The sequence below is a fragment of the Chlorocebus sabaeus genome, chromosome 1, assembly GCF_047675955.1.
Source record: "Chlorocebus sabaeus isolate Y175 chromosome 1, mChlSab1.0.hap1, whole genome shotgun sequence".
In the NCBI taxonomy this organism is placed as follows: domain Eukaryota; kingdom Metazoa; phylum Chordata; class Mammalia; order Primates; family Cercopithecidae; genus Chlorocebus; species Chlorocebus sabaeus.
In genome coordinates, this window is record NC_132904.1 from 14,743,251 (window position 1) to 14,758,998 (window position 15,748).

Below are 15,748 nucleotides of genomic sequence, written 5' to 3' on the forward strand. Positions count from 1 at the left end.
AAAGCAGAACAAGAGGACACAGGCACATTTCAAGTAGAGACATAAGTTAGATACACATACACAAAATATCTAATCCATAGGATGACCAGAAAGCACCATGAAGGTAACTAGTTCTCATTTTCTTGACTCAGGCCCCTTCTAGACAGACAGGGCTGATGGGGTCATTTATGGCTTTTTATAAACAGGAAACAACACTTAAAACATATTTATACGTAGAGTCACATGACAAAAAGTGACATTTATTAATCACAAGCTCCACTTGGGTTGTATTTTCCTTTTTATACCTGGCTTTCTGTAAAAAGGTCTCCTGCCATATGGTCAGTCCATTAATTAGGTGACATTCTGCCTCACCCCAAGTTACATAATCACAAGGAGTTTCTATAATGACAGTTTAACCACTGAGCCTTCTGGGAAATTAAATTTGTCTGTATTTTTTCATCAGTTCAGAGAATTCCTCTTTAGGGGGCTCAAGCCATTGGGCCTTAGCCTCCTCCCACAAGGATGAGCTCTTCAGTGTCTACCTGTGTTTCTTTTTAATTGCTCATTATCCAGGCCATGTAGGTGCTCCCTAATTTCCCCTGTGGCTAAGAGCCTCACCAGAGTGTAAACACTCTCCCTCTTTTTGTGTCACTTTTAATTGTTGGTATTTCTCATTCTTCCTCATGAGGTAATTGGTCCCAGAGAGATCCTCCAAGAAAGCAAGAGCTGAAACTTTCTTAATTTATTAGATTATGAAATGCAGGGGTATGACAGCAAGTTTGGCTGATTGCTTTTGATTTCCTTGCTGAGATCTACCCGAGTTGAAACAGAGGCTGTTACTCCCCTGTTATCCCACTCTCGAAACCAGCTGTCCAGCAGATGCCTAGATGAGGGTCATTTCTCAGATAGTTGGCATGTCTTACAGTTTTCTCAAGTAATACCTACCTGTAGGCAAGCTCAGTTTTGTGTCATTTGCTTTATGCAGCACCAGCATTACCTGGGGACTTGTTAGAAATGTGAAATCTTGGGCCCCATCCCAGACCTATTGAATTGAAAACTCAGGGTGGAAGACCCAGCAATCTGCATTTTATCAAGTTCCCAGATAAATAATGCACACTAAAGTTTGAGAAACACTATTACACTACACAAAATGAGACAGGTGGTTGCAGGTATTTGTTTTTCTTACATAGTAGGACTTACGGTATTCAGGTTTCCTTGAATAGACTCTAGACATCATTTGACAGAGTAAGTAAAAAGTAAAGTGAGCTCTTCTGTGTCTCAGGCGTTTAGAAGAAGAACACAGGACAGCATATAAAATTAGTAGTTTAGATTCAGATCTGTAGGCCTCAGAATTCTGCTAAACTGTCTGCTTTTTAAAGAAAGCAAAGCTGAACAAAGCAAGGCATGTGAAAAAGTGTTGAGGTAGTGGAAAAACTGCAGCCATATGGTTTGGGTCCCAACACCTAGCTGTTTCTATTGCAATGTTGTGATCTGACTGCTGTTATCAAAGCTGATTTCTAGAAATAGTGTTTTCTAGGTAGTCTGCTTTACAGAACACCGTGCATACTTTGCTTACATGCTGTTTTAGTGGAGAAGAGGTAGAACTCTCATATTTACAAAATTATTTGTGCTCAGCTGATATTGTCAGTTCCCACAGAGAGGTCAAAGTCAGGATGCATTTAAGTTAGAGGTATGACATTGAAGTTAGGCTTTGAAGTTAGGCCTAGATTTGAATCTCAGTTCCTCTACTGACTAGTCAGGTGTAAATTCTCTAAGCTGTCTTTTCTCATTTGTTAAATGGGGCTAAAGCCTACTTCAGAAGGTTGCTCTGAAAAAAATCTCATTTTAATTTAGTGCTATAGACAGAGCCTTCAGTGGAATCAGTACAATGCAGATGCTCCATAAATGGGATTGCTGATAATATAGTCTTCATTTTAGGTGTCTCTCTAAGTAAATACTAAGGAGGGTTTCTTATATAAAAGTTAATCCATCTATACATATTCTGGTCAATGCTGAAGTGAGACTCTAAACTGCCATATACTCTGGAGCAGATGATCTCAAGTATGCTATTGTAATATTGTTCTTATGTCTGCTCATTCAATATGTATTTATTGAGCAACTACTATATATGTGTCAGGCATTATTCTAAGTACTAGGGATATAGCGACAAAAAGGAAAGTTCTTGCCCTCACGATTAATGTATTCTGGTGGAGGAGACAAACAGTAATCAATCTAGTCAACTAACTACTACCTATTCTGCATGGTTAGAGAGAGGGAGTGATTAGATACTATTTGAGACCCAGTGGTTGAGTCACTTTTTCTCTTAAGCAGACCCCTGAGGTAAGCAAAGGATTAAGCCATTTGGGTATCTCAGGGAAGTGCGTTTCAAAACAGAGCAAATGTATCACTGGAATAAGTGCTTAAGGATTAATTAGTTAATTTTTTTTTTAAGTGTAAAGACAATAAAAACACCTTGCAGAAACTTTTGTTTTTAACTTATTACCCTGTTAACCTCAAGCAATACAAAAAACTTTTTCCTTCCAGTGTTTTTCTATATTTTTCATACATGGGCACACATAAGTTATTGTGTGCCTAAAATTGTTTTTTTATACTTAAGCATTTCTCCATGTTGTTTCATCATAATTTCATAATATTTTTATAATAATTTTAACATTATCAATTATTCCATTAGGGATTTATATAAATAAACAAAAAATAAAATACTATATGCCTAAAGATTTTCACTGAAGCATTATTATAGTTCTAAACATTGGAAACAACTAAATGTATTAACAATAGTATCATATTTAGATTAATTCTGGTGTTTAGTAGTACTGTAATGAATATCATTAAACATAATGTTTTCTTCTTTTGAATTATTTGTATTAATTAATTCCCAGGACTTAGATGTCTACACCTTTTTAAAAAAAACTCTCCAAAAGATATAGATTATCAAGTGACTCTCCAAAAGAACAATACAGTGAATATTATTACCAGGAATATATGAATATATGGATCATTCCATATATCTTTTAGCATTGAGTATATTTATTTAACACTGTTTTTACTACTTAGCTAAAATTAGAAAATCAACTACTGATTAGCAAAAATTACGAATTCATTGTTTTCTTTTGAGTTTCCTGACTTACTCATAATGCCCAACATATTATTATTAAAAGTATCTATTTTGGGGCTATTTGTTGATTTGTGAGGTGCACTTGTTTTAAAAGGTTTTAAAAAACATTCACTATGAGTTTCTCATTTTCAGTGTAGCTCCATTACCTGGACATGGGATCAGGAAGACTCAAGCCAAGAATTTTCTAATACGTGTCTAACAGTGAAAATTTCATGTATTAAAGAGAAAGTTCTTATACCTCAACAAATTGCTTTTTAAATGTTTTTATTATAGTACAGTCTAAACATTAAAGTACTTCCTTACCTAGCTTCAGTAAGTATAAGTGTTTTGCCAAATGGATTCCTCTATTAACTTTCACCCATCCATCCATATTTTTTCTTGCTGGAATATTGAGAAGCAAGTTTAGAAGTCATGTAATCTCATCAAGAATAGGTTTCAGGTGGTTGGTGCAGTATACTTCTTGTTGAATCACATCAAGAGGTATATAATGGCTGGTTGACCACTTTTATTGATAACTAACATTGACCACTAGATTTAAGCAGTGTCTTCCTGATCCATTTTAAAGTTCCCCATTGATGACTATTGCCTAAATCCAATGGAATAGGTGGTAAAATGCTGAATTTTCTATTATTCCTTCTATATTTATTAGCTGAGTTCTACAAAAATTTTCTATCATCAATTATTGGATTATCTTGAAATATATCTCATACAGGAAAGGTGAGATAAGTGTTTGACACTTTCTGTTAATCAGAGTAATTATAAGGATAATAAATGGGTTCATTAACAATGTCCAATGGAAACCAATAAATTTTTATTTTTAAAAAATCATTATGCACTCATGGAGTTACATATACTTGGTATAATTTGATCTATTGAAGTAGTATTTTTTAATGCTCACGCTTTTTCGTCTGAGGTCAGAGGTAGCCCCTTCAATATGGTTACTGTATCTTTCTGATATGATCCCAGTAATCTTCCTATTTCCTTGGCACAGCAAGATACATCAGGCCTATCTTGTCAACTCTGCCACATACTTGGAATCATCCATTTCTCCAAAAAGACTGCTTCAGTGAGGGTATTTAAAAATTAAGAGTGTTCATTATTTCTGGGATGTCATTTCTTCTAGGTTTTTCCGTGGACAGAGCTTCAGATCTACTTTCTAAGGTTTTTAAATTTTATAGAGACAGGGTCTCATGCTGTCTCTCAGGCTGGAGTGCAGAGGTGCTGTCATAGCTTGCTGCAGCCTTGAACTCCTGGACTCAAGCAATTCTCCCACATCAGCCTTCTGAGTAGCTGGGACTACAGATGTGTACCACCAGGTCGGGCTAATTTTTAAAATTTTTTTGTAGAGAGTGGGTCCGACTATGTTGCCCAGGGCTCATCTCAAACTCCAGGCTTCAACCAGTCCTCCCGCCTCAGCCTCTGAAAATTCTGAGAGTACAGGCAGGAGCCACTGCACCCCGATAGAATCTGTTCTTTTTTTTTTTTTTTTTTTTTTTAAAGAAAAGTAAGTCATGGGTTCATACTAATATATCTGATATAGTGTAAGAATACAGTTTTTTGTTTGATTTGTTTGATTACTTTTGTCTTTTTTAATGCTGGAAATCTTGCTTTCCAAAGGCATTAATATAATTATTTGCTTTATTATACAATCTACCTATAATAATTTCAAAAAATACCTAAGTATTATAAATGAACTAATTATTTTTATTGTGTGTACAGACATGCATGTATATATAGTATTGTATTATTTTATTGTATATTTTAAGGTACACAACATGATATTTTGATATACACAGTGAAATATTTACTACAGTTAGGCAAATTAACATACCTATCCTCACTCATAGTAACCCTTTTCATGTGTATGTGGTAAGAGCATCAGAATCTACTCTCAGCACATTTCTAGTATATATAAAAACAGTTTGAGATTTCTTTTTAGCTCATTTTGTCTTTAGAATGAATCATTAGGACTGTACACTCTCCACACTATCATTTAAAGTTACTTGTATGAACTATTTCTTTTTTATTATTATACTTTAAGTTCTGGGGCACATGTGCAGAATGTGCAGGTTCTGTTACATAGGTATACACGTGCCATGGTGGTTTGCTGCACCCATCAATCCGTCATCTACATTAGGTATTTCTCCTATGTTATCCCTCCCCTAGCCCCTGGCTCCCCATCAGGCCCCAGTGGGTGATATTCCCCTCCCTGTGTCCATGTGTTCTCATTGTTCAATTCCCACTTATGAGTGAGAACATGTGGTGTTTGGTTTTCTGTTTTTGTGTTAGTTTGCAGAGAATGATGGTTTCCAGCTTCATCCATGTCCCTGCAAAGGACATGAACTCATCTTTTTTATGGCTGCATAGTATTCCATGGTGTATATGTGCCACATTTTCTTTATCCAGACTATCATTGATGGGCATTTGGGTTGATTCCAAGTCTTTGCTTTTGTGAATAGTGCCGCAATAAACACATGTGTGCATGTGTCTTTATGGTAGAATGATTTATAATCCTCTGGGTATATACCCAGTAATGGAATTGCTGGGTCAAATGCTATTTCTGGATCTATATCCTTGAGGAATTGCCACACAGTCTTCTACAATGGTTGAACTAATTTACACTCCCACCAACAGTGTAAAATCATTCCTATTTCTCCATATTCTCTCCAGCATCCGTTGTTTTCTGACTTTTTAATGATCACCATTCTAACTGGCATGAGATGGTATCTCATTGTGGTTTTGATTTGCATTTCTCTAATGACAAGTGATGATGAGCTTTTTTTTTTTTCGTATGTTTGTTGGCTACATAAATGTCTTCTTTTGAGAAGTGTTTGTTCATGTCCTTTACTCACTTTTTGATGGGGTTGTTTTTTCTTGTAAATTTGTTTAAGTTCATTGTAGATTCTGGATATTAGTCCTTTGTCAGATGGACAGATTGCAAAAATTTTCTCCCATTTTGTAGGTTGCCTGTTCACTCTGATGATAGTTTCTTTTGCTGTGCAGAAACTCTTTAGTTTAATTGGATCCCATTCGTCTATTTCGGCTTTTGTTGCCATTGCTTTTGGTGTTTTAGTCATGAAGTCTTTGCCTATGTCCTGAATGGTATTGCCTAGGTTTTCTTCTAGGAATTTTATGGTTTTAGGTCTTATGTTTAAGTCTTTAATCCATCTTGAGTTAATTTTTGTATAAGGTATAAGGAAGGGGTCCAGTTTCAGTTGTCTGCATATAGCTAGCCAGTTTTCCCAACACCATTTATTAAATAAGGAATCCTTTCCCCATTGCTTGGTTTTGTCATGTTTGTCAAAGATCAGATGGTTGTAGATGTGTGGTGTTATTTCTGAGGCCTTTGTTCTGTTCCATTGATCTATATATCTGTTCTGGTACCAGTACCATGCTGTTTTTGTTACTGTAGCCTTGTAGTGTGGTATGAAGTCAGATAGCATGATGCTTCCAGCTTTGTTCTTTTTGCTTAGGATTGTCTTGGCTATGCGGGCTATTTTTTGGTTCCATATGAAATTTAAAGTAGTTTTTTCTAATTCTATGAAGAAAATCAATGGTAGCTTGATGCAGATAGCATTGAATGTATAAATTAGTTTGGTCAGTATGGCCATTTTCATGATATTCCTATCCATAAGCATGGAATATTTTTCCATTTGATTGTGTCCTGTGTTATTTCCTTGAACAGTGGTTTGTAGTTCTCCTTGAAGAGGTCATTCATATCCCTTGTAGATTGTATTCCAAGGTATTTAATTCTCTTTAGAGCAATTGTGAATGAGTTTCATTCATGATTTTTCTCTCTATTATTGGTGTATAGGAATGCTTGTGATTTTTGCACATTGATTTTGTATCCTGAGACTTTACTGAAGTTGCTTATCATCTTTAGGAGATTTTAGGCTAAGATGATGGGGTTTTCTAAATATACAATCATGTCATCTGCAAACAGAGATAATTTGACTTCCTCTTTTCCTATGTGAATACTCTTTATTTCTTTCTCTTGCCTGATTGCCCTGGCCAGAACTTCCAACACTATGTTGAATAGGAGTGATGAGAGACAGCATCCTTGTCTTGTGCCGATTTTCACAGGGAAAGGTTCCAGTTTTTGCCCATTCAGTATGATATTGGCTGTGAGTTTGTCATAAATAGCTCTTATTATTTTGAGATACATTCCATCAATACCTAGTTTATTGAGAGATTTTATCATGAAGGGGTGTTAAATTTTGCCAAAGGCCTTTTCTGCATCGATTGAAATAATCATGGTTTTTGTCATTGGTTCTGTTTATGTGATGGATTACATTTATTGATTTATGTATGTTGAACCAGCTTTGCGTCCCAGGTATGAAGCCAACTTGATCGTGGTGGATAAACTTTTTGATGTGCTGCTGGATTCAGTTTGCCAGTATTTTATTGAGGATTTTCGCACTGATGTTCATCAGGGATATTGGCCTGAAGTTTTTTTTTTTGTTGTGTCTCTGCCATGTTTTGGTATTAGGATGATGCTGGCCTCATAAAATGAATTAGGGAGGATTCCCCCTCTTTCTATTGTTTGGTATAGTTTCAGCAATGCTATCAACTCCTTTTTGTACCTGTGGTAGAATTCTGTGTGAATCCACCTGGTCCCGGACTTTCTTTGGTTGGTAGGCTATTAATTACTGCCTCAATTTCAGAACTTGTTATTGGTCTATCCAGGCATCCGACTTCTTCCTGGTTTAGACTTGGGAGGGTGTATGTGTCCAGGAATTTATCCATTTCTTCTAGATTTTCTAGTTTATTTGCATAGAGGTGTTTATAGTATTCTCTGACGGTAGTTTGTATTTCTGTGGGATCAGTGGTGATATCCCCTTTATCATTTTTTTGTGTCTATTTGATTCTTCTCTCTTTTCTTCTTTATTAGTCTGACTAGCAGTCTATTTATTTTGTTGATCTTTTCAAAAAACCGGCTCCTGGATTCATTGATTGTTTGAAGGGTTTTTCATGTCTCTATCTCCTTCAGTTCTGCTCTGATCTTAGTTATTTCTTGTCTCCTGCTAGCTTTTGAATTTGTTTGCTCTTGCTTCTCTAGTTCTTTTAATGTAATTTTAGGGTGTTGATTTTATATCTTTCCTGCTTTCTCTTGTGGGCATTTAGTGCTGTAAATTTCCCTCTACACACTGCTTTAAATGTGTCCCAGAGATTGTGGTACATTGTGTCTTTGTTTTCATTGGTTTTAAATAACTTCTTTATTTCTGCCTTAATTTTGTTATTTACCCAGTAGTTATTCAGGAGCAGGTTTTCAGTTTCCATGTAGTTTTACGGTTTTGAGTGAGTTTCTTAATCCTAAGTTCTAATTTGATTGCACTGTGGTCTGAGAGACTGTTATGATTTCTGTTCTTTTGCATTTGCTGAGGAGTGTTTTACTTACAATTATGTAGCTGATTTTAGAATAAATGCAATGCGATGCTGACAAGAATGTATATTCTGTTGATTTCGGGTGGAGAGTTGTATAGATGTCTATTAGGTCAGCTTGGTCCAGAGCTGAGTTCAAGTCCTGAATATCCTTGTTAATTTTCTGTTTCATTAATCTGTCTAATATTGACAGGAGGGCGTTAAAGTCTCTCACTATTATTGTGTGGGAGTCTAAGAGTCTGGGTCTTTGTAGGTCTCTAAGAACTTGCTTTATGAATCTGGGTGCTCCTGTATTGGGTGCATATGTAATTAGGATAGTTAGTTCTTATTGTATTAATCCCTTTACCATTATGGAATGCCCATCTTTGTCTCTTTTGATCTTTGTTGTTTTAAAGTCTTTTTTTGTCAGAGACTAGGAGTGCAACCCCTGCTTTTTTTTTTTTTTTTCTTTCCATTTGCTTGGTAAATATTCCTCCATCCCTTTTTTTTTTTTTTGAGCCTATGCGTGTCTTTGCACGTGAGATGGGGCTCCTGAATACAGCACACTGATGGGTCTTGACTCTTTATCCAATTTGCCAGTCTGTGTCTCTTAATTGGGGCATTTAACCCATTTACATTTAAGGTTAATCTTGTTATGTGTGAATTGATCCGGTCATTATGATGCTAGTTGGTTATTTTGCCTATTAGTTGATGCAGTTTCTTCATAGCATCTATGGTCTTTACAGTTTGGTATGTTTTTGCAGTGGCTGGTACCAGTTACACCTTTCTGTGTTTAGTGCTTCCTTTAGGAGCTCTTGTAAGGCAGGCCTGGTGGTGACAAAATCTCTCAGCATTTGCTTGTCTGTAAAGAATTTTCTCTTTTGTTTATGAAGCTTAGTTTGGCTGGATATGAAATTCTGGGTTGAAAATTCTTTTCTTTAAGAATGTTGAATATTGGCCCCCACTCTCTTCTGACTTGTAGGGTTTCTACCAAGAGATCCACTGTTAGTCTGATGGGCTTCCCTTTGTGGGTTACCCAGCCTTTCTCTCTGGCTGCACTTAACATTTTTTCCTTCATTTCAACCTTGGTGAATCTGATGATTATGTGTCTTGAGGGTGCTCTTCTCAAGGAGTATCTTTGTGGTGTTCTCTGTATTTCCTGAATTTGAATGTTGCTAGGTTGGGGAAGTTCTCCTGGATAATATCCTGAAGAGTGTTTTTCAACTTGGTTCCATTCTCCCCATCACTTTCAGGTATACACGAGTCAAACGTAGGTTTGGTTTTTTCACATAGTCCCATGTTTCTTGGAGTCCCATTTCTTTTCATTATTTTTTCTCTAATCTTGTCCGCTTGCTTTATTTCATTAAGTTAACCTGCAATCTCTGATATCCCTTCTTCTGCTTGATCGTTTCGGCTATTGATACCTGTGTTTGCTTCACAAAGTTCTTGTGCTGTGTTTTTCAACTCCATCAGGTCATGTATGTTCTTCTCTAAACTGGTTATTCTAGTTAGCAATTCATCTAACCTTTTTTCAAGGTTCTTAGCTTCCTTGCATTGGATTAGAACATGCTCCTTTGGCTCGGAGGAGTTTGTTATTACCCACCTTCTGATGCCTACTTCTGTCAATTCGTCAAACTCATTCTCCATCCAGTTTTGTTCCCTTGCTGGTGAGGAGTTGTGATCCTTTGGAGAAGAGGCATTCTGGTTTTTGGAATTTTCAGCCTTTTTGCATTGGTTTCTCCCCATCTTCTTGGATGTTTCTACCTTTGGTCTTTGAACTTGGTGACCTTCAGATGGAGTGTCTGAGTGGATGTCCTTTTTGTTGATGTCGATGCTATTCCTTTCTGTTTGTTAGTCTTCCTTCTAGCAGTCAGGCTTCTCTGCTACAGATCTGCTGGAGTTTGCTGGAGGTAGACTCCAGCCCCTGTTTGCCTGGGTATCACCAGCAGAGGCTATAGAACAGCAAAGATTGCTGCCTGTTCCTTCCTTTGAAAGCTTCATCCTGGAGTGGTGCCTGCCAGATGCCAGCCAGAGATCTCCTGTATGAGGTGTCAGTCAGCCCCTACTGGGAGGTGTCACCCAATCATGAGACATGGGGGCCATGGACCCACTCAAGGAGGCAGTCTGACCCTTAGCAGAGCTCAAACCCTGTGCTGGGAGATCCACTGCTCTCTTCAGAGCTGTCAGGCAGGGATGTTTAAGTCTGCTGAAGCTGAGCCCACAGCCACCCCTTACCCCTGGTGCTCTGTCCCAGGGATTTAGGGGTTTTATCTATTAACCCCTTACTGGGGCTGCTGCCTTTTTTTTCCAGAGGTGCTCTGCCCAGAAAGGAGGAATCTAGAGAGGCAGTCTAGCCACAACAGCCTTGCTGAGCTGCAGTTGGCTCCACCCAGTTTGATCTTCTGAGTGGCTTTGTTTACACTGTGAGGGTAAAACCACCTACTCAAGCCTCAGTAATGGTGGATGCTCCTCCCCACACCAAGCTCTGGCATCCCAGGGTGAGCTCAGACTGCTGTGCTGGCAGCGAGAATTTCAAGCTAGTGGATCTTAGCTTGCTGGACTCCATGGGGGTGGGACCTGCCAAGCCAGACCACTTGGCTCCCTGGCTTAAGCCGCCTTTCCAGGGAAGTGAACAGTTTTGTCTTGCTGGCATTCCAGGCACCCCTGGGATATGAAAAAACAAACAAATAAACAAAAAACTCCTGCAGCTAGCTCAGTGTCTGCCCAAACAGCCACCCAGTTTTGTGCTTGAAACCCAGGGTCCTGGTGGCGTAGGCACAGAGGGAATCTCCTGGTCTGCGGTTGTGAAGACGGTGGGAAAAGTACAGTATCTGGGCCAGAGTGCACTATTCCTCACAGCACAGTTTCTAATGGCTTCCCTTTGCTAGGAGAGGGAGTTCCCTGACCCCTTGCACTTCCCAGGTGAGGTGACGCCCCACCCTGCTTCGGCTCACCCTCTATGGGCTGCACCCACTGTCCGGTCAGTCTCAATGAGATGAACTGGTTACCTCAGTTGGAAATGCAGAAATCACCTGCCTTGTGCATCGGTCTCCCTGGGAACTGCAGACCAGAGCTGTTCCTATTGGGCCATCCTGCCAGCAATCTCCGAATTATTTCTTTTATTGCTTGTGTCATCAGTTTGATGTACAGTTAATTTGCTTCAATTTGATTGAATTTTTTAGGGATTTGTGTTTTTCTATTTTAATTTTTTCACTTTTTAATTTTATACAACAATAATTGAAACCATACTTATACTTAGGAGCTCTTTGTATTAGCTATGTTTTTCTAGAATATAATCAGCAAATATTTTCTTCAGATTGTTCTTTGTCTTTGTTTATGGTGCTTTTTTGACATGTGTAAGTCATTCAGATTTTTTTTATGTAGCTAAATTTATTAATATTTAACTTGCTTTTGGAATTTGGGCCCTATTTATGACAGTTTTTCTATTTCCAGATTAAAGAGGAATACATCATTAATGACAAGATATGAAATGCAAATGCACACATTAAAAAAAACCCTGGCTGGGCGCGGTGGCTCACGCCTGTAATCCCAGCACTTTGGGAGGCCGAGGTGAGCAAATCACGAGGTCAGGAGATCGAGACTATCCTGGCTAACATGGTGAAACTCCGTCTCTAGTAAAAATACAAAAAAATGAGCTGGCCGTGGTGGCGGGCACCTGTAGTCCCAGCTCCTCGGGAGGCTGAGGCAGGAGAATGGCGTGAACCTGGGAGGCAGAGCTTGCAGTGAGCCAAGGTCTTGCCACTGCACTCCAGCCTGGTGACAGAGCGAGACTCTGTCTGAAAAACAAAACAAAACAAAACAAACAACAACAACAACAACAACAAAAACCCTAAGTATCATTAGCCTTTTGGGAAATACAAATCAAAACTACCATGAGATGACATTGTACAGATAGATAACATCCATTTGATTGATTAAACAGGAAATATCTGGATATATCAAGTGATATAAAGACTGAGGAAGAACTGGGATTTTCATACACTGCTGGTAAACAATCAAAATATACCCACACAAAAAATAAAAAGGAGGAATACATCTGTTTTTAATTTTAATATATGGTATGAGTCACTGTCTAGATCTTGCATCCATTTGGAAATTATTATTTACTAGTATTTTATTTTAAAATATTAGACACTTTTTTTTCTTCCCAGATGCTGTTTTAGATACTAGAGATATAGTGATGACAAGATCAACAATATCTAGTTTCTCTCAGAGCTAATGTTCCTGTAAGGAGAGACAGATCACAAAGATGATTTTAGATAATGGTAAATGCTATAAAGACAGTGAAAGAAGATGATGTGACAAGGAGGGACTGAAGATATGCCTCTCTGATAAGATGATATTTGAGTGATTCCTGCATCACATGAAGAGGGCAACTATATCTGGCTCTGGGACAGAACTATCCAAGCCAAGGGAATACTTAGTACAAAGGCACTGAGGAGCAATAGCCCCTAACACTTATTAAATGTTTACTATGAACCAGACACAATGCCAAAACACTTCACCTGCAGTATCTCATTTATTTCTTACAACTACCCTTTGAATTAGGTAACAATAATCATCCTATTTTGAATACAAGGACACTGAGACTGCCAAACACTTCACCTGCATTATCTCATTTATTTCTTACAACTACCCTTTGAATTAGGTAACAATAATCATCCTATTTTGAATACAAGGACACTGAGATTGAAAGGGCCTCCTCTCAGTCTCCAGTGTAGCTTTCAGGGCTCAACCTGCAACAGTGAATTCCTGATTTTATCTCTCCAGGCTTTCATGAGAAGGACAAGAAGCCATATTGCCGAAAGGATTTCTTAGCCATGTTCTCACCCAAGTGTGGTGGCTGCAATCGTCCAGTGTTGGAAAACTACCTATCAGCCATGGACACTGTCTGGCACCCAGAATGCTTTGTTTGTGGGGTCTGTATAATCACTTTTCTTCTGGACTTAGGGAAAATCAAGGGTTCTCCTCTCTGAGAGGAAGGGCTGCAGTTAGTGAAAGGATTCGCAGTCCTGAATGAGGAATGGATGTGGGCATCCTAAAGGAGAAATGAGATACAAATCCATTGTGGGCATTTGCTTGTCTGTTTTGCAAGCAGGCAGTCTAGCCTCCATTTGTCAAGAATCTGAGGGAAATTCCTGTAGCTGGCAGGTAACTGGCAGGAATTTCAAGGCTGAAAATTTTACTTTGCTGACATTTTACCTCTTGACATTTGCATTCCTTTTCTCTCTCTTCTCTCTACCCCTAGGACTGCTTCACCAGTTTTTCTACTGGTTCCTTCTTTGAACTGGATGGACGTCCATTCTGTGAGCTCCATTACCATCACCGCCGGGGAACGCTCTGCCATGGATGTGGACAGCCCATCACTGGCCGTTGTATCAGTGCCATGGGGCACAAGTTCCATCCTGAGCACTTTGTGTGTGCTTTCTGCCTGACACAGTTGTCGAAGGGCATTTTCAGGGAGCAGAATGACAAGACGTATTGTCAACCTTGCTTCAATAAGCTCTTCCCCCTGTAATACCAACTGATCCACAGCCTCTTCAGGTTCCTTATACAATTTAAACCAAGAGAGGAGAGGAAAGGGTAAATTTGCTGTTCTGACCTTCTGCTTAATAGTCTTATAGAAAAAGGTGATGAGCAAATAAACTAACTTCTAGACTTTACATGACTAGGCTGATAATCTTATTTTTGAGGCTTCTATACAGTTAATTCTATACATTCTCTTTCTCTCTTCTCCAATCAAGTACTTGGAGTTAGATTTAGGTCCTTCTATCTAGTCCCTCTACAGATGTATTTTCCACTTGCATAATTCATACCAACACTGGTTTCCTTAGGTTTCTCCATTTTCACCTCTACTGATGGCCCTACTCAGATCTTCTCTAATTTGGTCCTGATATTTGTCTCTTTTCAAGTTTTCCCATGTCCCTGTGGCTCGCTGTCTTACAATCACTGCTGTGAAATCATGATACCACTCCTACCTTTTTCCATCTTCCTTCAGTGTATTTTTGTTTTCCAAGAGGAAGTAGATTTTAACTGGACAACTTTAAGTACTGACATCATTGATAAATAAACCAGCTTGTGGTTTCAATAACTCATTGTCATATTTGTTTGGGAGATAAACTTTGTGCTTCCTGTGTTATATACTAGGCACTATGTACAGTTATGATTATATCAACTCTCTTGTTTCCTTCCATCCAATGCACACTTTAAAAATTTTAATTGGAAGAAATTAAAAGGAGGGTCTCCTTTTCACTAATTTTTGTTTTTAGTTTGGTCCCATAACCATTTTATTTTCTGGACTTAGATGATTGAATCATTTTTAAAAATGACAAAACTTCTTAAGATTGTTTTTATTACTGTGTTTACAGAAGGAGAAACTCTGGCTCTCCATTAGATACATTACAAATTCATTTCTTTTTTTTTTCTGAGATGGAGTTTCACTCTTGTTGCTCAGGCCAGAGTGCAATGGTGTGATTTCAGCTGACCACAACTTCCACCTCCCGGGTTCAAGCAATTTTCCTGCCTCAGCCTCCCGAGTAGCTGGAATTACAGGCGTGTGCCACCATGCCCAGCTAATTTTTGTATTTTTAGTAGAGACGGGGTTTCTCCATGTTGGTCAGGCTGGTCTCAAACTCCCGACCTCAGGTGATCTGCCTGCCTCAACCTCCCAAAGTGGTGGGATTACAGGTGTGAGTCACCATGCCTGGCCACAAATTCATTTCTAAAGTAAAAAATGAAACACTCAATTTTACATTTGCCTCCTGAAGACAAATGAGATGGCTGTTCTTAGAGCATCTCTGAAGAAAAATGCTGTAAAATCTCAAATGATTATTATCTAGAATTAGGAAAGCCAAGCCTCAAAGAAAAATTCCTCTTAATCATTTGTTCATCTCAAAATATTATAAGTCAAAGTGTGGAAAAGCTTGCCAGGTTATCAGAGATTCTGACTTTCTTATGTCCTATCAGTTTACTGTCCTATAGTTTACTTTTTATAAAAGTAAGCTTCACAAGGACTCATCTTTCTGCAAAAGAGATATTGAGATCAGTACAATATATTTCTCACCATGGTCTTAAAAATAATTGTGTGATTATTTGTTATAACAAAAACCAGACTCTTAGAATCCTTGATTCTGAAATAAGTTACTGGCAAAAACGCCTTCACTGGAGGTATTTTTAAAAATAGGACAAAATTTGGTGTCTTTAGATTGATAGAGGAATAGTACTACTTGGGAGAACTGAAATGGATTAAAT

The 15,748-nt window shown here is 38.2% G+C and overlaps 1 protein-coding gene across 1 annotated transcript in view; it reads left to right on the forward strand.

Annotated features, from left to right (window-relative positions):
- LPXN (leupaxin) overlaps positions 1–14,588 on the forward strand; it is a 45,693-nt gene extending 31,105 nt beyond the window's left edge. The window contains exons 8-9 of the mRNA XM_007997754.3: positions 13,268–13,416; positions 13,746–14,588. Coding sequence (XP_007995945.3) covers positions 13,268–13,416; positions 13,746–14,015 — 419 coding nt within the window. The 3' untranslated portion in view covers positions 14,016–14,588. The remainder of the gene's footprint in view (positions 1–13,267; positions 13,417–13,745) is intronic.
- Positions 14,589–15,748: the final 1,160 nt, after the last annotated feature.